Raw genomic sequence first — 25,766 nt, forward strand, 5'->3', positions numbered from 1 at the left:
ACATGATCAAAAGAGATCCTCACCACGACACGTGGTAATTAAACTTACCACAGTGAAACATAAAGAAAAGATCCTAAAATGTGCAAGAGAGAAACGTCAGATTACTCTCAGAGGATCTCCAATCAGACTCACAGCTGACTTCTCAACAGAAACCCTACAAGCTAGGAGGGAATGGCGAGACATAGCACAGGTGCTAAGAGAGAAAAATTGCCAGCCCAGAATATTATATCCTGCCAAGCTCTCATTTGTGAATGAAGGTGAAATAAAGACCTTTCATAGCAAACAGAAATTGAAAGACATTGTGGCCACTCGTCCGGCCCTGCAAAAGATACTTAAAGATGTGCTACACTCAGAAACACAGAAACACGGCCATCAATATGAAAGAAGGGAAAGGAAGAACACCTACCAGTAAAAGAGCATGGGAAGCTCAAAGCATATACTAGAAAATATTTCCGGGAAAATGGCAGGGCAAAGTCACTACGTATCAATAGTCACATTGAACATTAATGGTCTGAATTCTTCAGTTAAAAGACACCGTTTAGCTGACTGGCTCACAGAACACAACCCAACTATTTGTTGCCTACAAGAAACACATCTCTCTAACAAAGAGGCATGCAGACTGAAAGTGAAAGGTTGGAAAAAGATATTCCATGCCAACAGAAACCAAAAAAAAGCAGGTGTAGCCATATTAATATCAGACAAAATAAACTTTAATACAAAAACTGTCAAGAGAGACAAAGAGGGACACTATATAATGATTAAGGGTTCAATTCAACAGGAAGATGTAACTATTATAAATGTATATGCACCTAATTACAGGGCACCGGTCTATATAAAAGATATGTTAAGGGACTTAAAGGGAGATTTAGATTGCAATACAATAGTACTGGGGGACTTCAATACTCCACTCTCAGAAATAGACAGATCATCCGGACAGAAGATCAACAAGGAAACAGCAGATTTAATTGACACTATTGCCCAAATGGATCTAACAGATATCTACAGAACTTTCAACCCTACATCTACAGACTTCACATTCTTCTCAGCAGCGCATGGAACCTTCTCTAGGATTGACCACATACTAGGCCATAAAGCAAGTCTCAGCAAATTTAAAAGAATTAGAATCATACCATGCAGCTTCTCAGACCACAGCGGGATGAAGCTGGAAATTAGCAACTCAGGAAACCCCAGAAAGTATGCAAACACATGGAGACTGAACAACATGCTCCTGAATGAACACTGGGTCATTCAAGAAATCAAAAGAGAAATCAAAAACTTTCTGGAAGTAAATGAAGACAACAACACAACATATCAAAACTTATGGGATACAGCAAAAGCAGTATTGAGAGGCAAATTTATAGCAATAGGTGCCTATACCAAGAAATTGGAAAGGTACCAAATAAATGAGCTTTCAGCGCACCTCAAGGACCTAGAAAAACTGCAGCAAACCAGACCCAAATCTAGTAGGAGAAGAGAAATAATTAAAACCAGAGAAGAAATTAACAGGATTGAATCCAAGAAAAATTACAAAAAATCAGCCAAGCGAGAAGCTGGTTTTTTGAAAAAATAAAAAAAATTGACACCCCATTGGCCCAACTAACTAAAAAAAGAAGAGAAAAGACCCAAATCAATAAAATCAGAGATGAAAAAGGAAACGTAACAACAGACACCACAGAAATAAAAAGAATCATAAGAAATTACTACAAGGACCTGTATGCCAGCAAACAGGAAAACCTATCAGAAATGGATAGATTCCTGGACACATGCAATCTACCAAAATTGAACCATGAAGACATCAAAAACCTAAATAGACCCATAACTGAAACAGAAATTGAAACAGTAATAAAGGCCCTCCCAACAAAGAAAAGCCCAGGACCAGATGGATTCACTGCTGAATTCTACCAGACATTTAAAGAAGAACTAATCCCATTTCTTCTCAAACTATTCAGAACAATCGAAAAAGAGGGAATCCTCCCAAATTCTTTCTATGAAGCCAGCATCACCTTAATCCCTAAGCCAGAGAAAGATGCAGCACTGAAAGAAAATTACAGACCAATATCCCTGATGAACATAGACGCAAAAATCCTCAATAAAATTCTGGCCAATAGAATACAACAACACATCAGGAAAATCATCCACCCAGACCAAGTGGGATTCATCCCTGGTATGCAGGGATGGTTCAACATTCGCAAATCAATCAATGTGATTCACCACATTAACAGACTGCAGAAGAAAAACCATATGATTATCTCAATTGATGCAGAGAAAGCATTCAATAAAATTCAACACCCTTTCATGATGAAAACTCTAAGCAAATTGTGTATAGAAGGAACATTCCTCAATATAATCAAAGCAATTTATAAAAAACCCACAGCCAGCATCCTATTGAATGGGGAAAAGTTGGAAGCATTTCCACTGAAATCTGGCACCAGGCAGGGATGCCCACTCTCACCACTGCTATTTAACATAGTTCTGGAAGTTTTAGCCAGAGCCATCAGACAAGAAAAAGAAATCAAAGGAATACAAATCAAGAAGGAAGAAGTCAAACTATCCCTCTTTGCAGACGATATGATTCTGTACTTAGAGGATCCAAAGAACTCTACTAAGAGACTATTGGAACTCATAGAGGAGTTTGGCAAAGTAGCAGGGTATAAAATCAATGCACAAAAATCAACAGCCTTTGTATACACAAGCAATGCCATGACTGAGAAAGAGCTGCTAAGATCAATCCCATTCACAATAGCTACAAAACCAATCAAATACCTTGGAATAAACTTAACCAAGGACGTTAAAGATCTCTACGATGAAAATTACAAAACCTTAAAGAAAGAAATAGAAGAGGATACCAAAAAATGGAAAAATCTTCCATGCTCATGGATTGGAAGAATCAACATCATCAAAATGTCCATTCTCCCAAAAGCAATTTATAGATTCAATGCAATCCCAATCAAGATACCAAAGACATTCTTCGCAGATCTAGAAAAAATGATGCTGAAATTCATATGGAGGCACAAGAGACCTCGAATAGCTAAAGCAATCTTGTACAACAAAAACAAAGCCGGAGGCATCACAATACCAGACTTCAGGACATACTACAGGGCAGTTGTAATCAAAACAGCATGGTACTGGTACAGAAATAGATGGATAGACCAATGGAACAGAATTGAAACACCAGAAATCAACCCAAACATCTACAGCCAACTTATATTTGATCAAGGATCTAAAACTAATTCCTGGAGCAAGGACAGTCTATTCAATAAATGGTGCTGGGAAAACTGGATTTCCACGTGCAGAAGCATGAAGCAAGACCCCTACCTTACACCTTACACAAAAATCCACTCAACGTGGATTAAAGAACTAAATCTACGTCCTGACACCATTAAGTTATTAGAGAACATTGGAAAAACCCTTCAAGATATTGGCACAGGCAAAGAATTTCTGGAAAAGACCCGGGAGGCACAGACAGTCAAAGCCAAAATCAACTATTGGGATTGCATCTAATTGAGAAGTTTCTGTACTGCAAAAGAAACAGTCAGGAGAGTGAAGAGACAACCGACAGAATGGGAAAAAATATTTGCAAACTATGCAACAGATAAAGGGTCAATAACCAGAATCTACAAAGAGATCAAGAAACTCCACAAAAACAAAACCAACAACCCACTTAAGAGATGGGCCAAGGACTTCAATAGACATTTTTCAAAAGAGGAAATCCAAATGGCCAACAGGCACATGAAAAAATGTTCAAGGTCACTAGCAATCAGGGAAATGCAAATCAAAACCACAATGAGGTTTCACCTCACCCCGGTTAGAATGGCTCACATGCAGAAATCTACCAACAACAGATGCTGGCGAGGATGTGGGGAAAAAGGGACACTAACCCACTGTTGGTGGGAATGCAAACTGGTCAAGCCACTATGGAAATCAGTCTGGAGATTCCTCAGAAACCTGAATATAACCCTACTGTCGACCCAGCCATCTCACTCCTTGGAATTTACCCAAAGGAGTTTAAATTGGCAAACAATGTTTATTGCAGCACAATTCACAATAGCCAAGACCTGGAACCAACCTAAATGCCCATCAACGGTAGACTGGATAAAGAAATTATAGGATATGTATTCTTTAGAGTACTATACCGCAGTAAGAAACAACGAAATCCAGTCATTTGCAACAAAATGGAGGAATCTGGAACACATCATGCTGAGTGAAGTAAGCCAGTCCCAAAGGGACAAATACCATATGTTCTCCCTGATGGGTGACAACTGACTCAACACCAAAAAGGAAACCTCCTGAAGTGAAATGGACACTATGAGAAATGGTGACTTGATCAGCATAGCCCTGACTGCTAATGGACAACTTAATACATTATCCCTCATAGTATTTTTTTTGTCTGTTCTACTTAATATGACTGGTTTAATTCTGTAATTATCACACAGTTATTCTTAAGTGTTGAAAATTAACTGAAATGTGATCCCTGTTAAACATAAGAGTGGGAATAAGAGAGGGAAGAGATGTATAATTTGGGGCATGCTCGGGCTGACTTGCCCCAATTGGTAGAGTTGGAAACATACCAGGGGATTCCAATTCAATCCCATCAAGGTGGCATGTGCCAATGCCATCTCACTACTCCAAGTGATCAATTTCAGTTCACAATTGATCATAATGAAAGGACTAAGAGTCAAAGGGAGCACATAAACAAGTCCAGTATCTGCTAACACCAACCGATAGAATAAATAAAGGGGAGAGTGATCCAACATGGGAAGTGAGATACTCAGCAGACTCATAGAATGGCGGATGTCCTAAATAGCACTCTGGCCTCAGAATCAGCCCTAAAGGCACTCGGATCTGGCTGAAAAGCCCATGAGAGTATTTCAGGCATGGAAAGCCAAGACACTCTGGCAAAAAGATCTCTGTGAGTGAGATCCCAGTGGAAAGAACAGGTCTTCAAAGAGGGAGGTGCCTTTCTCTGAAGGGAGGAGAGAACCTCCACTTTGACTATGACCGTGTCTAAACAAGATAAGAGTCGGAGAACTCAAGGGGCTTCCATAGCCTTGGAAACGCATAACTGGTGAATAGGGAGATTACTGATGCCATAAACAGGAGTGTCAATTGGTAAAGTCAACAACAGGAGTCACTGTGCACTTACTCCTCATGTAGGATCTCTGTCCTTAACGTGCTGTACACTGAGGCTTAATGCTATAACGAGTACTCAAACAGTATATTTCACTTTGTGTTTCTATGGGGGTGCAAACGACTGAAATCTTTACTTAATGTACACTAAACTGATCTTCTGTAAAAAAAAAAAAAAAAAGAAAGAAATTATCAATTCCCAACTTGACTCTCACTGGGATTAAACATGACAATAGGTCAGATCTGATTTCATCATCATTTAAAAAAAATCATCTATTATTTTTCACTTTATGTTTCTGTGTGGGAGCAAACTGTTGAAATACTTACTTAAGGTATACTAAGCTGATCTTCTGTATATTAAGATAATCGAAAATGAATCTTGATGTGAATGGAAGGGGAGAGGGAGTGGGAAAGGGGAGGGTTGTGGGTGGGAGGGACGGTATGGGGGGGAAGCCATTGTAACACATGAGTCGTACTTTGGAAATTTATATTCATTAAATAAAAGATAAAAAAAAAGAAAGAAAATCATTTTCTCTTCCTTGTGGAACATGTAATTTAGATAGAACATTCCAGAGCCTGTTCTGGCATTTGCTACAAATACAAAATCCAAGGACTTGGGAGAGCCGTCTGTTGACACAAATGAGAGTAACTAGTGTTCATCCCAATTTACTTGTTTTGTTAGTCATAACATACCATGACTTTTTGACCTGAGAACAGAAATTTATTTTTCAGAATTGCTGAGGCTGGTAAGACTAGGATCAATATACATGAGGTTGGTGTTTGTCCAGGACACGTTTCCTGCCTCCACTAAAGATAGTTTTCCTTTCCTCTTCTCACAGTCTTCACCTGTTAGAGAGATGTAACAAACTCTCCGTGCAGTCTCATATTGAAAATTGCGAGAAAGCAACTAGGTAAGCCATAAAAAATTGCTATTACCACCTAAAGACCTCACCAACTATAATCATGCTACAGAGCAGTATTTCAACCTCCCCATATTTGCGCAAAACATTCATTCTCTAGTAGTTCTAAGTTTGGAGTTGATAATAATCATGGTTGGAGACATTTACCAAAGATCCCTAAGGATCCATGTGCCCTTCGTGGCCAGGGAAAGCAGTGGAAGATGGCCCAAGTCTTTGGTCCTTTGCAGCTATTTGGGAGACCTGAAGAAGCCCCTGGCTCCTGTCTTTGGATCAGCTCAGCTCCAGCTGTTGTGATCATTTGGAGAGTGAACCATGGGATGGAAGATATTTTCTCTCTCTCTCTCTTTCTGACTGTATCACTCACATTCACTCTCTCAATCTTCCATTCAAACAAAATCTTTAAAACAAAAGTTATTGTAGCCAATCGAGCAGATGTGAGGTGATATCTCAGTGTGATTTTGAATAGTATTCCAAGTTTACTAATGTTTAGCACCCTTGGTAAGGCCTTTGGCTCTTCTATTTGTGCAGCAATGTCTGTTCAATTCTTCTATGCAGTTTTGATGATATTTGTACTGTCCCTTCTGTTTTTTTTAATTTGTATGTTGGAAACATGTATCTGGAAGGATATGTAGCCATATTCTCCAATTTTCTCTCAGGTGGTTGACTCTTGAAATCTCTCCCTCCAATTACATAACCAGTGGCTCAGGCACTGCAGTCTGATCTCCCCTCCCTCTCCAACACTGTGGCTTTCTCTGGCTCTTGGCTGCTGGGATTGTCTGTTGTGTCCTTGAACATACTGCATGTCTGCACCTTCCACAGATACACAGCATTCTTCTTCCTTCCATAGAATTCCCACTGTGATTTTCTCTCTAACTATCCCAGGAGAATGTGTTTCTTCCACTTTTACTTTTATATCTCCTCCTAGATTATAACAGTATGTCCTTCTCATTCAGCCATCTTGGTCTCTCTTCAGTAATCAGCAGTATTATTCCTAGGTTAGATGGATGATGGTAGAAACAGATTCCTGATGGATTACCAGAAATGGCAAAACTAGGAAAGTGTCATGTTCTGTTATATTCAGAGGAGCTGCATCAGATTAAGTATGGCTGGAAGTTGGAGGAATTGGGGATTTTTGGCTGGGACATAATTCAGAATGGTTAAAAATGCAGTGTTGTAGACTTTACATACTAGCATAGCTAATTTGGAGTTACTGAGAATTGATACAGTGAGTTCTGACATGCCAGCTCACCTCTGCATTGCGAATTTTCTTAGTTTCCTTTACTGCTTGCTATGACATTAATGTTACCATGTACTTATAGCAATTTCTACTTTTTTTTCAACACTTAAGAATAACTGTGTATTAATTACAGAATTAAACCAGCATATTAAGTAGAACAGACAAAAAAAAACTACTAAGAGGGATAATGTATTAAGTTGTTCATTAACAGTCAGGGCTATGCTGATCAAGTCACCGTTTCTCATAGGGTCCATTTCACTTCAACAGGTTTCCTTTTTGGTGCTCAGTCAGTTGTCACCCATCAGGGCGAACATATGGTATTTGTCCCTTTGGGATTGGCTTATTTCACTCAGCATGATGTGTTCCAGATTCCTCCATTTTGTTGCAAATGACTGGATTTCATTGTTTCTTACTGCAGTATAGTATTCTAAAGAGTACATATCCCATAATTTCTTTATCCAGTCTACCATTGATGGGCATGTAGGTTGGTTCCAGGTCTTGCCTTTTGTGAATTGTGCTGCGATAAACATTAGGGTGCAGACCGCTTTTTTGTTTGCCAATTTAAATTCCTTTGGATAAATTCCAAGGAGTGGGATGGCTGGGTCGAGCGGTAGGGTTATCTTCAGGTTTCGGAGGAATCTCCAGACTGACTTCCATAGTGGTTTGACCAGTTTGCATTCCCACCAACAGAAACCCTTCAAGATATTGGCACAGGCAAAGAATTTCTGGAAAAGACCCGGGAGGCACAGGCAGTCAAAGCCAAAATCAACTATTGGGATTGCATCAAATTGAGAAGTTTCTGTACTGCAAAAGAAACAGTCAGGAGAGTGAAGAGACAACTGACAGAATGGGAAAAAATATTTGCAAACTGTGCAACAGATAAAGGGTTAATAACCAGAATCTACAAAGAGATCAAGAAACTGCACAAAAACAAAATCAACAACCACTTAAGAGATGGGCCAAGGACCTCAATAGACATTTTTCAAAAGAGGAAATCCAAATGGCCAACAGGCACATGAAAAAATGTTCAAGGTCGCTAGTAATCAGGGAAATGCAAATCAAAACCACAATGAGGTTTCACCTCACCCCAGTTAGAATGGCTCACATACAGAAATCTACCAACAACAGATGCTGGTGAGGATGTGGGGAAAAAGGGACAATTTCTACTTTTGATTTGAAGTGTATTGAGCCTGAGAAGATAGTCCAGGATAGTCCATTGGAGACAGTGTTCTCGATGTAGAATGAGTGTAAGTTCATGTGTGTGTTCCCTGTACACACAGAGAACTCTGTACCTACCCAATCAAATGTCCACGTATTTTTATTTTTGGAAATTGCTTTGCAATAACCTACATGATATTGGACTTCAATATAAATTATAAAAAAGTCTCAAATAGAAAAAATATTATCAACTTTTATGATGTTGTTTCTAAAGTTCAATTTGACATAAATGTATGATTTCAGATTCCATATAAGTTTATGCAATTAGAATATATATTTCCCTGAATTAAGTCTGAAGTTCTATAATTGAAGCATTCATCACAAACTATAAAAAATGTCAAATGCAGCATTCAGGATATAGAAGATGAAAATGTTAAATATGAAAGAAACACTTAAGCAAAAATATTGAATGAATCTGGGTGCTAATTTTTAAAAGATTCGTCCATAACTGTTTCACAACACACATTTTCCATGAATTTTCTGAAGCCTCCTCATTGCATGGAATTCATCCTCTCCATTCCCAATATATTTTCAGTGAATGGAGTGCATTAAGATTGACTCTATTTTTAGTTCCTACACATTAGAGAGAACAGTGAATGCTTGCTCTCTGATTTAGATTTATGTTTCTTGTTTAACTGAATAGACAACAAGCTTCATCAATGTACCAGTAATAAGTTTAACTCATCATGAAATTACATTTTCAATTTTAGGCAAGTCACTGAATTCTGTTGTGTATTTTGTTCCTTTACTGCATCTCACTTTGTGTGTACCCCTAATCAAAATCTCCCTAATGGCATCAGAGAAGTGGCTAAGCAATGAAAAATGTGTTTTACTTAAAATATTAGGCACCACATTTACAGTAATTTGAGTTTAGAAAACTTTTGAGTGGAAAAATAGAGTTCGCATATATGCCCTTTCTTACCCCCCTTATTAGATTTATTCTATTGGCAATACCTCACACAGGTATACAAGCACAAATGATTAGTCAGTGTTGATCCTCATTATTGCCTATAGGACATGGTATCCATTTTGTTCACTCTCATCTTGTACAGTCTGTGGTTTGGCAAAGGTTTAATGGTACCTAGCTGCCCTGATGGTGTCCTACATAAGCATCCTGAAAGTCACTTGCATTCAAGAAGTATAGGTGTCTGCATGCATGATTCTGCCCTTGGTGTTTGTGGTGGTGGGAATAAAGAGGTGACTTCCAGCTGGTATTGTCTGCTTAGAGTAAAAAAGGTATAAGTACTCAAATAGTCCCAGGTTCTCATGTGAGCACCAACCAAGGTTGTAGGTGCAAAAGCAGATCATCATGGGATTACCATGGTTAACAGCAATGTGGAAGTTTTTTATGTTTTACAACTAAAGATGAAGTGATTAGAAATGCAGAATGGACATATCTGAATTCAGGCTGATTACTGGTTTCACAGTGATTGAAAACTACATGTCCTAGTGGGAATCTCTGTAAACAGGATTGGTTTGGAGTCTATGTGCTATCAAAGTGATGTGTGGCTTCCCAGAACACTGCTTGAGGGAGGCTGCCCTGTTGCACTTTGAGTCATTGTAGTGTGTGACACTGGAGATTTCTGGTCTGAAAGCTTACTGAAAGCCTCACCTGATGCCTCCCTTCATGCCCTCTGATGCAATCCTGGTACATAATTGCCAAAAGTTCATGGAGTGGTTTATTGACAAAGCCCTTGGAGCAAATGTAACTAGCAGGAGTCTCTCCCTTGAGTCTTTGTATCCATGGACTTGGAGGAAATCCTGGCACCTGGGGGAAGAGGATGATTCACAAACATGTTTTTCTACTTGTGTTTTTCACCAGGACAGAAGACCTGAACTACAGAGCCTCAGGGCAGAAAAGTATCAGATTCCCCCATGGATGAGTGGACAGCTGGTGGAAAGAGGTCAGATGGAGCAGTATTAAAGTGACTTGTTTCAAGCAATCACACACACACACACACACACACACACACACACACACACACTATGTTTCCACCTGCATGACCCTGCATGTTCCAGTGCTCTTGTCTCATAGGGTTTTTCACAGATGTTTTCTTTGATTTTTCTCATGCTCTTTCTGCAGCTGTATCTCCTTGTGACATGTCAGGATGGTCGCAACTGCCATTCCCAGATGGAACAGAGTTTTTACAAGGATGGAGATACTGAGATCGCTGCTTTTTTGCACATTTACACATATGATGTTCCCAGAATCGAGAGAAGTTTCAGCAAATATCGCAGATTCAGAAGGTAAGTTCTCCTTGCCATAACCATTTTCCATTTATTTACATATTAGCTACTTTTTATTGGGTCTGCAAATGGATAGGCAAATATGTTCTGTATCCCTGCCCTGTCCATCTTCTGTCCCTCCTAAAAACTGCTGGTAATTGATTTGGGGCATGAGGAAGACATTTCTTTCTGCCTGGCACTGTGGATGGCTCAGGGAAATGTTGTCTCATCAGAGGGGGAACCAGATTCTGGTCGGTATCCTCCTATCCTTCCCTGTCCACTTTCATCAGCTCTGGGGCCTATTGTGCCTCAGTAGTAGATTCTTACAGAACCCATGCACTGAAATGAATGAACTGAATTACATGAGCTCTTCCACATGTGCTCACACTCTTTTCTGCTACATACTAGATTTGGGGCCATGAGAACACTTCATTTCTTCTACAGTTGTAAAGGAGAAAAGATTCAAAATGTTTTTCTATGTAAAAGTAATCTCAGGGCAACACCTTTGCACAAATATAATAATTATATTTTACTGATGAATATACCCATAAGAATTTCAATGGTTGTAATCTACTACATTTACAGTGTTTCCCTGATTCTGCCTTTTCTGGGCAAAATAGATTTCTTAAGGGGGATTATTCTGTTTTTGCCCCTCTTGAAGATCCTTTATTTGTAACTAAATATAAATATTTCATATACATATATAGCATATATAAATTTCATGCATGCAGAATATAGTAACTGGTAGGACAGCGGAATTGTTTTCTTCAAACCTGTTTATGAGGGTGACAATTTTCTAATTGTTTTCTACTGTAAGGCTACAGGAAGTAGGTTGCAGCTGCATAGAACTTTGGTAGAAGGTAGGTATTAGGACATAGATCATTTCAGTATCATTAAAGCCAATGGATTTGAGAAGTATAGTTGTTGCCACCAAGGTGATGCAACTGATTAAGTATTTTAGCCATTTGTCCAAATATCTCTGCTGAAAAAAATCTAATGTATACTAGCTTGGTGTAGCAATATTACTCACTTCACATTGATTTTTATAAATTTACCTAACTTAATATGTGTACATGGGGTCCAATTCATGAAATATTCATTCATTAGTAGTAGTATTCCCCCTGGTTATGCATGCAGCACATCATTTAAGTGTACCCTTAATGATGGAGATGAGGAAATAGTGACTTTCCAGTAGTAGGAAAAGAGGCTATGAATAGAGCCCAAGTTCCTCCAAGATGTATGCCATGCAAACTGGAGATCATAATCAAATCTTAATAAACTCAGGGAAAATATCTTTGTTGATGATACTTGGAAAAACAAGAAATACTGAACTGTCAATAGATTTAGGTGCTATACCTTCCAACGTTAGATTCACTAACTTTAAAATATACAACAGTTACTGATAAACTGTTTTTAGAGATAAAGAACACAGCATAAAAGAGATAAACTCTTACAAATTCCAGTGTGTCCAAGAGCCGTCTAGACATTTTGGTACAAGGCAGCAGCTGGAGAAAGAATTTAGAGGATGCGGAATAATGGAAGTGTCATAGTAATGAGGAGAGATACAGATATATGAAATACAAAACTGAATTTTATTTGATTCATAGCAATGATTTTCAAATTTCCTCATTCTACAAAGTATGAATGACATATTTGGATAGCAAATATGTATGCAAATTATATATACATAAAACACTATATATATAGCTACTGTGTGCATGGTTATAGTATACCTATGTATAGATATATAGAGAGAATAAGTATATAATATGCATACATATATCCATATTATGTTACAGCAAGGACCAAGAACTGAAAAACTGTCACTTCCTCTGGAGCACACAGTGACCCTTTACAAGCAGTGTACATGACCTAGTCTATTCATAAGGAATTAACACACAGGACATCAGAAATAAATACAAGGGGCTCCTCATTTGCATTTTTTGTGAAATGTCAGATCCTAGAAAGTATAAATGCATCATTTTCTTTGCATGGAAGGCTATTTATATTCAATATTGTAGGAAAAGTTGAGTGAAGAAGGCCTGTTTGGAGTAAATACTGATATCACTCATAATGAAAAGTAGAAATGCATCATTTCCTTCACATGTAAGGCTATTTTTATTCAATATTGTAGGAAAACATGAGTGAAGAAGGCCGGTTTGGAGTAAATACTGATACTACTCATAATGATTTACTTTAACATATGTTTAGTGTTCTAAATGCATGACTGGCTTAATTGTAAAGCATCAGGTGCCTCGTAGCCCAGTGATTCATGTTCACCCAGGGAGTATTTCCAGCTTCTCTAAAGTGCTCCTCCCTTTTCACTATTTCCCTTCTTTCAATCTCTGAATTCGATTTTATTTTCTTGGCTTGTGATGCTGGTTGATGGGTAAGTATGATGGGGAAGAGATTTTTCAGGATCAATTACAGACTCCCATCTACCATTCTCAGTACTGTGACATCATCCCTCTTTTTGAACACATAGCCTTCAATTGAGTTACTCTCTTTTCCCTTTACAACCTGCAGTCTTATGATCGTATGACTGCTATTTCAAGAAGCACTTAATGATGTGGTAAGATGAAGAATCATTGTAGTTTGTGGATGTAGGAAACATTTAGAGGCGGTGCTAAAGATGATACGCTTTTCCTTGTCATGCTTTCTTTGACAACTGGAGTGTACTCCTAGGTGTGCATGAACTTTAGAGAGGGCATTCCAGAGCCTGTTGTAGTATTTACTGTAGATATCAAATACAAACACTTAGAAGAGGTAGCTGTTGCCAGAGGTGATTTAAATTGATGAGGTGTGCATCCAAAAATAAGATCAAGTTCTTTGTCTGCATGGACAACCATGGGATAACATGCCCAAGACATTATGATGGAAAAGCAGATCTTATTTTTCAGAATCATTTAGGCTTGGAAACCAGTAAAAGTTGGTAGCAGCATTGGTTCTGGTGAGGACATGTGTCCTGCAAATACAACAGTTCACACTCTGTACTCAGCAAATCTACACATACGGATTAGAACATATGAATTTTGGCCATGACCAATCCATCTGCCACAGTAATCACAGAATTGATGATAATCTGGATTGGAGGCTTTTCCCTTAAAGATCCTTGTGCCTTTCATGCAGGTTTCAGTCCAAAAACTACCAGTATGTTCTGGCCTTGGTTTTCACTATTGAGGAGATCAACAAAAACCCCCATCTATTACCCAACATGACCTTGGGATTTGGTCTCTACAATGTCATGCACAGTCATATGACTGTGATGGAGAACCCCTTCATTTGGCTTGCGGGACTGGAAAAGCACATTCCTAATTACACATGTAGGAAACAGAGCAAGTCTGTTGCTGTAATATCAGAAAGCAGCACTGCTGTCCAAATGGGGACCTTGCTGGAACTCTACAAAATTGCACAGGTGAGTGTGTAGTGAAAAAGTGGGATAAAGTACATCATCTTAGGTGCCTTACTTAGAACCAAAAATTAAAGTGACAGAGACCTTATACATTTGACCCAGTATGTGATCTAAAGAGAATGCATGCAGAGATTTTGTGGATTAGCTACATTTCTTCTGAAGCAGCGGTGTGGGTGAGTGAAAAGGAGAAATGTTTTTCTCAACCTGTGAGTCTAATGACTCATGAACTAGGAAGTTTATATGTAATGGGAGATGAGAAAAATGAAATATTCTAAAATCTTCTGATCCATCCATCATTTGTTTAATTTCTTCAGAAATAAGATTATTCACTATAGCAATAACCTTACACAGATTTCTTGCCTTTTCCCTTAGCTGACTCTTGGATCTTTTGAACCTCTTCTGAGTGACAGTGCTCAGTTTCCTTCCTTCTATCAGATGGCCCCCAAAGACACTTCTCTGGCCCATGGCATGGCCTCCTTGATGCTCCACTTTGGGTGGACCTGGGTGGGTTTGGCCATCTCAGACCTCCCAAAAGGTATTAAGTTTATGACTGATTTGAAAGTAGAGTTGCAGAAGAATGGCATCTGTGTAGACTTTGTGGAATTGATCCCAGCCACTGTAGAGACACTTTCTTCATTCCAAAGTATGTTTCATATACAGATCCTAAAATCATCAGCAAATGTGGTGATTCTTTTCTGTGTCACTGAGTCACTCATAGGCACCAGCTTTCATTCATGGAGGGAGTTAATGATGTGGAAAGTCTGGGTCACCACTTCACAATGGGATTTTGCCAGTTCTGAGGAACCTTTCCTGTTCCACTCATTCCATGGGACCCTCATTTTTTCACACCACCATAGTGAGATCTCTGGTTTCAAAAACTTTCTTCAGACAGCTAACCCTTCCAAGTACCCAGAAGACTCTTACCTCTCCAGATTCTGGTCGCTGGCTTTTAATTGCTCAGTTACTGGGACATCCTGTAAAACTTTGCAGAACTGTCCACTGAATGCTTCCTTGGAATCATTGCCTCCGCATCATTTTGATATGACCATGAGTGATGGGAGTTACAACATATACAATGCTGTGTATGCTGTGGCCCATAGTATACATGAGATGCTTCTACAAGAGGTAGAAATGCAGCCAGTGAACAATGGGGCAAAGGTGGCATTTTCTCCCTGGCAGGTAACTTGGTTTCCATTGTTGACATGTACTCCTGAAGTGATCCCCTTAAGAGCTTCTGCAGGTGTTCAGTCCAAGTAGCTTGGGAACCTTTCTGCAAAACACAAGAAAAAATGAGCCTCTGCCTGTAATTTGTCATTAGCAAAAGGGCTCCAATGAAAAGTGGGAAGGTAATTTGGATAAGCATAAATGCTGTGACTTAAAAATACTCTCCAATTTTGTCAATTTAATTTTGACATGTGAAATACCTAGACTGTGTTATTCCATTTTCAACTTCAGCAGTACAGTAATTATTTTCAGGTTCAAATGTCACTGAGGATGTTCATCTACAATGAACATAAGGAATCTCATATAATTTGCACAGTTCTTTATTCTAGTAACTTTATTACAGATAGTTCTCCTAGGTACACTGAGAAAATGAGTATTGGCAGCTTGGAATGTACTATTGGAAATGGTCTGAATCTGGCCAGCGCTGCAGCTCAGTAGGCTAATCTTCCACCTTGTGGTGCCGGTACACCAGGTTCTAGTCCCGGTCAGGGCACCGGATTCTGTCCCGATTGCCCTTCTTCCAGGCCAGCTCTCTGCTGTGGCCAGGGAGTGCAGTGGAGGATGGCCCAAGTGCTTGGGAACTGCACCCCATGGGAGACCAGGACAAGTACCTGGCTCCTGCCTTCAGATCAGCGCAGTGCACCAGCAGCAGCGTGCCAGCCACGGCGGCCATTGGATGGTGAACCATCAGCAAAGGAAGACCTTTCTCTCTGTCTCTCTCTCTCTCACTGTCCACTCTGCCTGTCAAAAAAAAGGGAAATAGTCTGAAACTCACAGCTAGATATTTTTGATTCCCCTTGTTTTTGTAGAAAAATGAGTGAAATCATACTTACCTTGATGTAGTTCTCATCAGGTTTTTTTTTTTTTTTTACTTCAATTCATTGGGTGGTCCTAAACAGGTTCTATTGTTTATTTGTGATTACAGACAAAGAGAGGTTTTCTCTAACCTGGGTTTCATGTGTTATTACTTGGGCAGTCGTCATGAGAATATGATGCATTTTTTCAGTTGCACCCATTTCTGAAGAATCTCCAATTTACCAATCCAGCTGGTGACCTAGTGAATTTGAATCACAAGAGAAATTTGGAAGCTGAATATGACATTCTCAACTTTTGGAATTTTCCATATGGTTTTGGACGTAAGGTTAAAGTAGGACGGTTTTCCCCATACGTTTCACAGAGTGAACAGTTGTCTCTCTCTGAGAATTTGATAGAGTGGGCCACAGGAATTACAGAGGTAAGTAGGACTGATCATAAGGTTCACATGACACATTGTTACCCCCCAACTGCTAAGGGAGTATGTGCAGTATGGCTTATTCAAAAGACACTTAGAGACATTAAACCACTCCACTTCCAATCCAAATACTTTGTTATGTTTTTAGTGTCTGAGGATGGACAGTACACACACTTGTTCCTCCACATCTTTTGAATCTATTTAAGAAAATCAAATAGAATGTTGTCTTTGTGTCAGAAACAGGTGTTTACAGTTTCAGTGAACAGGTTTGCAGGACTTGAAAACCCTCTACTTGGAACTTAAGTTATAGTCTGAATTACGACCAACACTCATCTGATTTTTGCTCAGATTCCACACTCGGTATGCAGTGTGAGTTGCAGCCCTGGATTCAGGAAAACCCCTCTGGAGGGAAAGCCTGCCTGTTGTTTTGATTGCACACCTTGTCCTGAGAATGAAATTTCCAATAAGACAGGTAAGTCAGTGCCTGCCTCTTGGAGAAGTTGCCACCTGTTTCTTAAATTATCAACTTATCCATGGAAAGAAAATCTGTGGAATATGACTGCTGAGAACAGTCTTCCCCCCTTCAGGTAGAAATTAATCCTTATAATAAATTATAATCCACAAAAGGATAAAACTTTCCACAATACACTCTCTGTATTATTTATGAAAGCATACAAAAGACTGAATGTCTCTGGAATGCTGACCATGTTGGAGTTCAGGCTTATATACATATGGTAAAAAATGAATAGAAACCAAGATTGGAGAATATTCACCCCATAAAACAGTGTGGCATTTCTAAGATTTAGCCATGAGTCAGAGCTATGCTATCCCATGTATCATAAAGATTTTCCAGTTTTTGCTTGTGTTGCATGAGTAGTTATTTGCACCATGTATTTAGTATCATTCAAATGTTTTGAAACTTATCGTTGATAATGAAAGGTTCTGGCAACAGAGTACACTGCATGGGAGTAGTGTGATGTATGTGCTAATTCAGTATAGGAAAACTCATGTCTGAGTTCCTTGTGCTTGTATAGGTAAAAGTGCTTTCAACAAAATTCAAGTGTAGCATGCTTGGAGTGAGAAAGTGCAACTCTACACAAACTGTGTGTTATGTGAAAAACTATCTTAGAAATCATGCAGTATATCATCCTGAGGATGATACTCATCAAATATCACAAATGGGGCTAATCTTAGCCTTTGACAAAAGTCATTGCTGCTCAAAATATAAATCTTCAAGAACCTTCTTATGCTTACATATGTACACACATTTATAAAATTCATATCAAAAGACCACAAGCTGACATACATGGTAATAAGTATGCATAGTGGGCATTGCACTGTGGTACAGTGAGTTTAAGCTGTGGCCTGAAGCACCAGCATTCCATATGGGCACCAGTTCTAGTCCCAGCTGCTCCTCTTCTAATCCAGCTCTCTGCTGTGGCCTGGGATAGCAGTAGAAGATGGCCCAAGTCCTTGGGCCAATGCACACACATGAGAGACTCCGAAGAATCTCCTGTCTTCAGATCAGCACAGCTCTGGCTGCTGCAGCCATCTGGGGAGTGAACCAGCAGATGGAAGACCTCACTCTGTCTCTACCTCCCGCTGTAACTCTGTCTTTAAAAAAATAAGTATGCATACCAAGGTAGGTCAATGACTGCAAATTCAGCACAAGACCTTGAAGGTAAAATGTGGACATTATAAGGAAATTGAAGTAAGTAAAAATTGGAAGAATTTAAAGTTGGTGATCCTAAACAAGAAAGATTTATGAAACTCAGCAAGATGGAACAGTGTGAACAATATGATTACTCTGTGTGTGTGTATACACAAAGAGAGCTGAAGAGGTCTATTTAGATATAAAAATACTAATATTAGAGCTTATTAATCATTTAATTCTGATACATTGAAAAATATAGAAGAAATTCAGATATTCTCAGATAGAAATATTATGAAATTTGTTGAGCAATATTTAAAAAATCCAAATATCCTCACAGTTATTAAAATAATTCCCAATATTTGAATTGTGATAAACAATTTTCAGATGAACTCCTTTCTCAACTCCTATAGAGAACAGGAAAAATGGAAAAATTCTGTTTCTTCTATGGGAACATCTCAGGTTGATGGATCAAATACTGCCAGATATTTCAGCAAAATGAAATTGTAAGACACTGTTGTTGAAATAAATTCATACATTTGAAATCTCAATGTAAATCCAACAGTGTTTTTAAATTGGCTACATCATGCCTAAAGAGTTTCATAAAATCTGATTCAGTTTATAATACATGAAAAAGTAATAATAATTAGCATAACTGAGGAAAAATAGTTGAAAAAATCTAAGTGATCTACGAATTGTAAACAAAGAACAAAACCACTCAAACATGACAAAAAGAAGGATTAGCTTTCAATCCTAAAGAGTATTTTAGAATGCTACAAAACATGGAAATTACAGCTGAAGATTGGATACAAAGTTGACGAAAGAACTCAACTTCTACAAAAAATTACACAGGAGATTCGGCTCCATGCATATTGTCAAAAAAGAATGACATTTGGCTGGCACCACGGCTCAATAGGCTAATCCTCCACCTAGCAGCGCCGGCACACTGGGTTCTAGTCCCGGTCGGGGCACCGGTTTCTGTCCTGGTTGCCCCTCTTCCAGGCCAGCTCTCTACTGTGGCCAGGGAGTGCAGTGGAAGATGGCCCAAGTGCTTGGGCCCTGCACTCCATGGGAGACCAGGATAAGCACCTGGCTCCTGCATTTGGATGAGCGCAGTGCACCAGCTGCAGCGCACCAGTGGCGGCAGCCATTGGAGGGTGAACAAACGGCAAAGGAAGACCTTTCTCTCTGTCTCTCTCTCTCTCACTGTCCACTCTGTCTGTCAAAAAAAGTGATATTGGGATGGTGTAATGAAATCAGTGAATTGATAATTGAAGTAAGTAGTACTGGTATACAAAACTGTACAAAGCAGTAACTTTTCCTTACCAAATCTAGAAAACAAAGCTATGAAAGTTGGCACTTGTTTTTTTTTTTTTTTTTTTTTTTTTTTTTTTAACCTATTGTCATGTTTAATCCCAGTGAGAGTCAAGTTGGGAATTGATAACTTCTTTTTTTTTTTTTTTTTTTTTTTTTTTTTTTTTTTACAGAGGATCAGTTTAGTATGCATTAAGTAAGGATTTCAACAGTTTGCACCCCCATAGAAACACAAAGTGAAATATATTGTTTGAGTACTCGTTATAGCATTAAATCTCAATGTACAGCACATTAAGGATAGAGATCCTACATGAGGAGTAAGTGCACAGTGACTCCTGTTGTTGACTTTACCAATTGACACTCCTGTCTATGGCATCAGTAATCTCCCTATGCTCCAGTCATGAGTTTCCAAGGCTATGGAAGCCCCTTGAGTTCTCCGACTCTTATCATGTTTAGACAAGGTCATAGTCAAAGTGGAGGTTCTCTCCTCCCTTCAGAGAAAGGTACCTCCTTCTTTGATGACCTGTTCTTTCCACTGAGATCTCACTTGCAGAGATCTTTTGCCAGAGTGTCTTGGCTTTCCATGCCTGAAATACTCTCATGAGCTTTTCAGCCAGCTCCGAATGCCTTTAGGGCTGATTCTGAGGCCAGAGTGCTATTTAGGACATCTGCCATTCTATGAGTCTGCTGAGTATCTCACTTCCCATGTTGGATCACTCTCCCCTTTATTTACTCCATCGGTTAGCGTTAGCAGGTACTAGACTTGTCTATGTGCTCCCTTTGACTCCCAGTCCCTCCACCATGACCAACTGTGAACTGAAACTGATCACCTGGAACAGTGAGATGGCATTGGTGCATGCCACCTCGATGGGATTGAATTGGAATCCCCTGGTATGCTTCCAACTCCACCACTTGGGGCAAGTCAGCCTGAGCATGTCCGGCACTTGTAATGTCTCAAAAGTATGAAATATCTAAAGGTAAGACTAACTAAATATTGGAAGAAATCTGCAAGTTGAGACATCAGTCATCGATGGAGCAATATATTGAAAATAAGAGGATACAGACAGGGCTGGAGACAACTTTCATGTTAAAGGATAAAAAGACAGGAAAGTGGAAATATGCCAGTAAGTTTCAAGCTGATCTACAGACTGACTTTGATTACAGGCAGCATCCTAGTGTGTTCCTTGATGAAAATGTTCAATGCTGGCAAATAATCCAGCTGTTATCAACTACAGCTGTTCTGTGTTTCTCTAGAACTTGACCATTTGCCTTCTAATGGTGGTTTGTCAATCAGTGTATTCCCCTATCATGACATAATCCAGATTCTACCTTAAAGAGATATGTTTTAGTGAGACACCTGGTGATTTCTGTGCAACCCAAATTCACAAAGTATATCTTCCAGCCCATGATATTAAGAGTGGGAACCTGGGGCCAGTGCTGTGGTATAGTAGTTTAAGCCTCTGGCTGGGATGCTAGCATCCCAGTTGGTCAGCAGTTTCAGTCCCAGCTGCTTCACTTCCAATGCAGCTCTCTCCTGATGCTTGGGAAAGCAGCTGAAGATGGCCCAAGTTTCGGAGCACACACTAATACAGGAAGCCCAGAAGAAGCACCCAGTTACTGGCTTCAAAACAGCCTAGTTCCAGCTACTAATGTCTTTTGGGGTGTGAATCACTGGGGGGAGATCTGCCCCTCCTCTTTTTCCCTCTTTCCCTTTCTCCTTGTCCTCTTCTCCTTCTTTCTCTCTCTCTCTCTCTCTCTCTCTCTCTCTCTCTCTCTCTCTCCATTCTGCTTCTCCTCCTCTTTCTGAAACTCTGACATTCATGTAAATTATAAATAAATGAATACTCATTAAAACAAAGACTGCAACCATTGGGTGGTTGAATAGGCCATGAGAGTACAGAGGGAATAGCACTATTACAAAAAGGGCTCATTTCAGGCATGGAAAGCCACGACTCAGCAGCAAAAAATAGACTACATGGTGGATCTCTGTGAGACCTCTGTTGAAAGAAAGGGTCACCAAAGAGGGATGCACTCTTGTCTGAAGAGAGGAGAGAGCAACCACTTTGTGTATAACCCTGTCCAAATACCGATGGAGTCTCTGGTCACAAAAGGCTTCCATAGCCTTGGCAGACCATGACAAGAGATTCAGGTGATCACTGACATCATACATACATAAAGATGTTAATCATTAAAGTAGCAACAGAGGTCACTGTGTACTTAGTCCCCATGTAAGACCGCTGTCCATAATGAGTTGTACTATGAGACTGGACTGCAAATTTTGTTCCTAAACTGTGCTCTATATGTGGTCTGTGTGTGTGGATACAAACTGTTGAAATCTATGCTTAACATGGAGTTGGTCCTCTGTATTTAAAATCAAACTAAAAATGAACCATAATGAAGAAGTAGATGGTAGAGGAAGAGGGAGAAGGAGGTGTGATGGGAGTTGGAGTGGGAGGGTGGGTATAGGGAAAAGAACCCCTATATTCCTAAAGGTGAATGTATGAAAAATGCAATCATTAAATAAAAACTTAAAAACAGAGCTGCTGCTTGATCTTGTTCCAAGTGAGCATGCAGCAGAATGTGCGCTGTATACAGGCAGAGTAGCCCTCACCACACATGCAACCCTCTGGCATCTTGATCATCAGTTCCCAATCTGAAGAACCAATGAAGAAGGAATTTGTGGTGTTAAAATAACAGAGGTTAAGGTATGTTTTTAAAGCACCATGAATAGGTTCAGAGAGTAGCCCTTAGGACTTTGTTAGGAGAAAAAGAGAATGTACTCATCATTATGTAAGGTACTCAGGAAGATGAAGTATTAACTGGCTAACATGAGGAAGATGGACATAAATAATTGCCAATAATTTTATATGTCATTTTATATGCTGTCATTCACATCAAATAAGAACTATTTGCCTAAACTAGCTATGTTGGGTATTCTAGAAGGTACTTGTGAATCAGATATAACTGAACTTGGGATGATGTTTATTACATTTCTCACTAGATATGGACCAGTGTGTGAAGTGTGCAGATTTTCAGTATGCCAACACCGAGCAAGACCAGTGCGTCTACAAAAAACTGACCTTTCTGTGTTATGAAGAGCCCCTGGGGATGACCCTGGTCTGGACAGCTGTGTGCTTCAATGTTCTAACAGCTGCTGTTCTTGGGGTCTTTGTGAAGCACCGAGACACTCCCATAGTCAAGGCCAACAATCGTTGTCTCAGCTACATCCTGCTCATTGCCCTCATCTTCTGCTTCCTCTGCTCCTTACTGTTTATTGGTCGTCCCAACACAGCCACCTGTGTCCTAGGGCAGACCACATTTGGAGTGGTGTTCACCGTGGCTGTTTCCACCATCCTGGCCAAAACTATCACTGTGGTTCTGGCCTTCAAGGTCACTGCCCCAGGGAGAAGGATGAGACACTGGCTGATATCAGGGGTACCTAACTCCATTATTCCCATCTGCTCCCTGATCCAACTGGCTCTCTGTGCCATCTGGCTTGGGACTTCTCCTCCATTTGTTGACACAGATGCACACTCTGAGCATGGCCACATCATCCTGTTGTGTAACAAGGGCTCAGTCACTGCTTTCTACTGTGTCCTGGGCTACCTGGGCTCCTTGGCCCTGCTGAGCTTCACTGTGGCTTTCCAAGCCAGGAATCTGCCTGACACCTTCAATGAAGCCAAGTTCCTGACGTTCAGCATGTTGGTGTTCTGCAGTGTGTGGGTGACCTTCCTTCCTGTCTACCACAGCACCAAGGGGAAGTTTATGGTTGCCGTGGAGGTCTTCTCCATCTTGTGCTCCAGTGCAGGGCTCCTGGGCTGCATCTTTGTCCCCAAGTGCTACATTATTCTCTTCAGACCTGAGAAGAATGCTTTGAAAGGATTCAGGGATAGAATAGTTTCCAAGGAAACAGATGTTATGAAGTGTAGCTCTTAAGGCTCTCGCAGTTTTCAGTTGTTAGACACTAAGATTTATAAAACCGATTTTGCATTCTGATGTTATAAAATAAATTGCAGAATGTAACCTTCTTATGAACAGTTTATGCTTCTCTTAAAATGTTTTTGTTCTGAAGCACCAATTCATAGAAAAGAAAGGGAGAGTGGGAGAAACCTTCCGTCTGGTCAAAGACACTGAAGATATCTGCTGTGGCCCAGTGCTGGTTCTTGGCAAACCAAGATCATTTCAGTTGTCCATTTGAGTGTCAGCATCTTAGGCCATCTTCTACTGCTTTTTCTGGATCATTAACAGGAAGCTGGATTCCAAGTGGTACAGCCAGGATATGAACTGGCACCCACATGGGATTTCATAGTTACAAGTGGTGGCTATTTCCACTACACCCTCATGTTGGTCCCAATCCTCCTTTCTTCAAAAATGATACTGTGTAGAAATTTCTTAGCCTGTGTTTCATGTTCACAAACACAAACTGATCTCAGATAAAGGCTCTCCTTGAAACTTTTCATTGCTTTTCATTTCTGTGTTTTCATTGTCACCTGGTGGACATTGTAATATTCTTATTTTAATAAAATGAGTTACACGTTTGCTGTTTTCTAAGATTTATTAATTTATTTGAAAGAGTTTACACAGAGAGAGGAGAGGCAGAGGCAGAGAGGTCTTCCATCTGTTCAGTTCACTTCCTATTAGCCACATTGGATAGAGCTGCACTGATCTGAAGAAAGGAGACAGAGGTTCTTGGTGCAGGGTCCCAGAAACTTGGGCCATTTTCTGCTGCTTTGTCAGGCAATAGCTGAGAGCTGGAGGAGAAATGGAGCACCGGGTCCTGACCTGGCCCCCATATGGAATGCTGGAGCTTCAGGCCAGGGCGCTAACCTGCTGTACCACAGCGTCTGCCCCTATTTGCTGTTTTTATTCATTCATTAGTGTATTCATTCATTCATTATTCATTTACCATTAATGTCAGTTTTATTATAGAGTTGGAATATTTCAGTGCAAATATTCGACACGTTAAATCATTTTCATGTGTATAATGCATTGTCCTGAAACTCTTGTAGTACAACACATTAAGGACAGAGGTCCAGCATGGGGAGCAAGTGCACAGTGACTCCTGTTGTTGATTTAACAACTGACACTCTTAGCTATGATGTCAGTGATCACCTGTGGCTCTTGACATGAGCTGCAAAGGTTACGGAAGCCTTTTGAATTCACAAACTGTCAGTTTTTTATACAGGGGCATAAGCGAAGTGGAAGTTCTATGCTCCCTTCAGCATAAATACATCCTTCTTTGATGGCTTTTTCTTTCCACTGGGGTCTCACTCACAGAGATCCTTCATGCAGAACCATTTTTGTCACTATGTCTTGGCTTTCCATGCCTGAAATTCTCTCATCGTTTTTCAGTCAGGCCTCAGGGGCTGATTCTGAGGTCAGAGTGCTGTTTAGGGTGTTTGTCATTCTATGAGTCTGCTGTGTGGACTGCTTCCCATGTTGGAACTTTCCCTTCTTTGTAATTCTGTCTGTTGTTATTATCAGGCAATTGCTCTTATTTATGTGATCCCTTTGTCTGATGTTCCTATGTATATGATCAAGTCCATACTTAATACGATCACTTTCACACATAAGATGGGAACAGAGCCACCCAGCTAAATGGGATTTGGAGTCCATGGAACATTTTTAGCTTCACCATTAGGGGTAGGTTTGTGTGAATGTGTGCTGATCTCTACAGCTCCTCCCTCTTCCATTCCCATTCTTATTTTGTCTGGAATCTATTTTCAATTGATAATACATTTATGATTAATTCTAGGTTAAGTAAGGAGTTTAGCTAATGGTATTAAGTAGAGGAGAAAAAAAGAATGAAGAAATAGATAAAGTGGAGTGGAGCCAAGATGGCGGAATAGTGAGGGCGTGCACCGATAGTCTGGGAAAATTTAGTTTAATAAAAGGGGAGTTACGGTAGCCTCAGAAAAAAGAACCAGGAAAATATTGCAGAGGAAACTCTTCTGGATCCAGTGGTCGTGAATCGGAGGACCTACTGGGAGAACAAGGTTGCCCACCATGTGAAAGCCGAGCCGCGGGACCGAGCCGCGCGACCAAGCCGCGGAAGCCGAGCCGTGGGACTGAGCTGTGCAAGCTGCAGGGTCTGCTCGCAAGTGCTCGAAGGGGAGTGCGTGCCACACAGACAACAGCGGAGAGACTTGGGACGTCCAGGGCTCCGAGTCCACACATCGGCGCTGGAAGGGGAGCGGACCTGCGTG

The 25,766-nt window shown here is 40.1% G+C and overlaps 1 protein-coding gene across 1 annotated transcript in view; it reads left to right on the top strand.

Moving 5' to 3' along the window:
* LOC127489359 (vomeronasal type-2 receptor 116-like) overlaps positions 1–23,496 on the top strand; it is a 56,303-nt gene extending 32,807 nt beyond the window's left edge. Inside the window, exons 2-7 of the mRNA XM_070067571.1 lie at positions 10,586–10,749; positions 13,858–14,143; positions 14,513–15,319; positions 16,371–16,598; positions 16,944–17,067; positions 22,562–23,496. Of these exons, the coding sequence (XP_069923672.1) occupies positions 10,586–10,749; positions 13,858–14,143; positions 14,513–15,319; positions 16,371–16,598; positions 16,944–17,067; positions 22,562–23,496 (2,544 nt within the window). The remainder of the gene's footprint in view (positions 1–10,585; positions 10,750–13,857; positions 14,144–14,512; positions 15,320–16,370; positions 16,599–16,943; positions 17,068–22,561) is intronic.
* The last annotated feature ends 2,270 nt before the right edge of the window (positions 23,497–25,766 follow it).

The sequence above is a fragment of the Oryctolagus cuniculus genome (genome assembly GCF_964237555.1).
Source record: "Oryctolagus cuniculus chromosome 16 unlocalized genomic scaffold, mOryCun1.1 SUPER_16_unloc_1, whole genome shotgun sequence".
NCBI classification, from domain to species: domain Eukaryota; kingdom Metazoa; phylum Chordata; class Mammalia; order Lagomorpha; family Leporidae; genus Oryctolagus; species Oryctolagus cuniculus.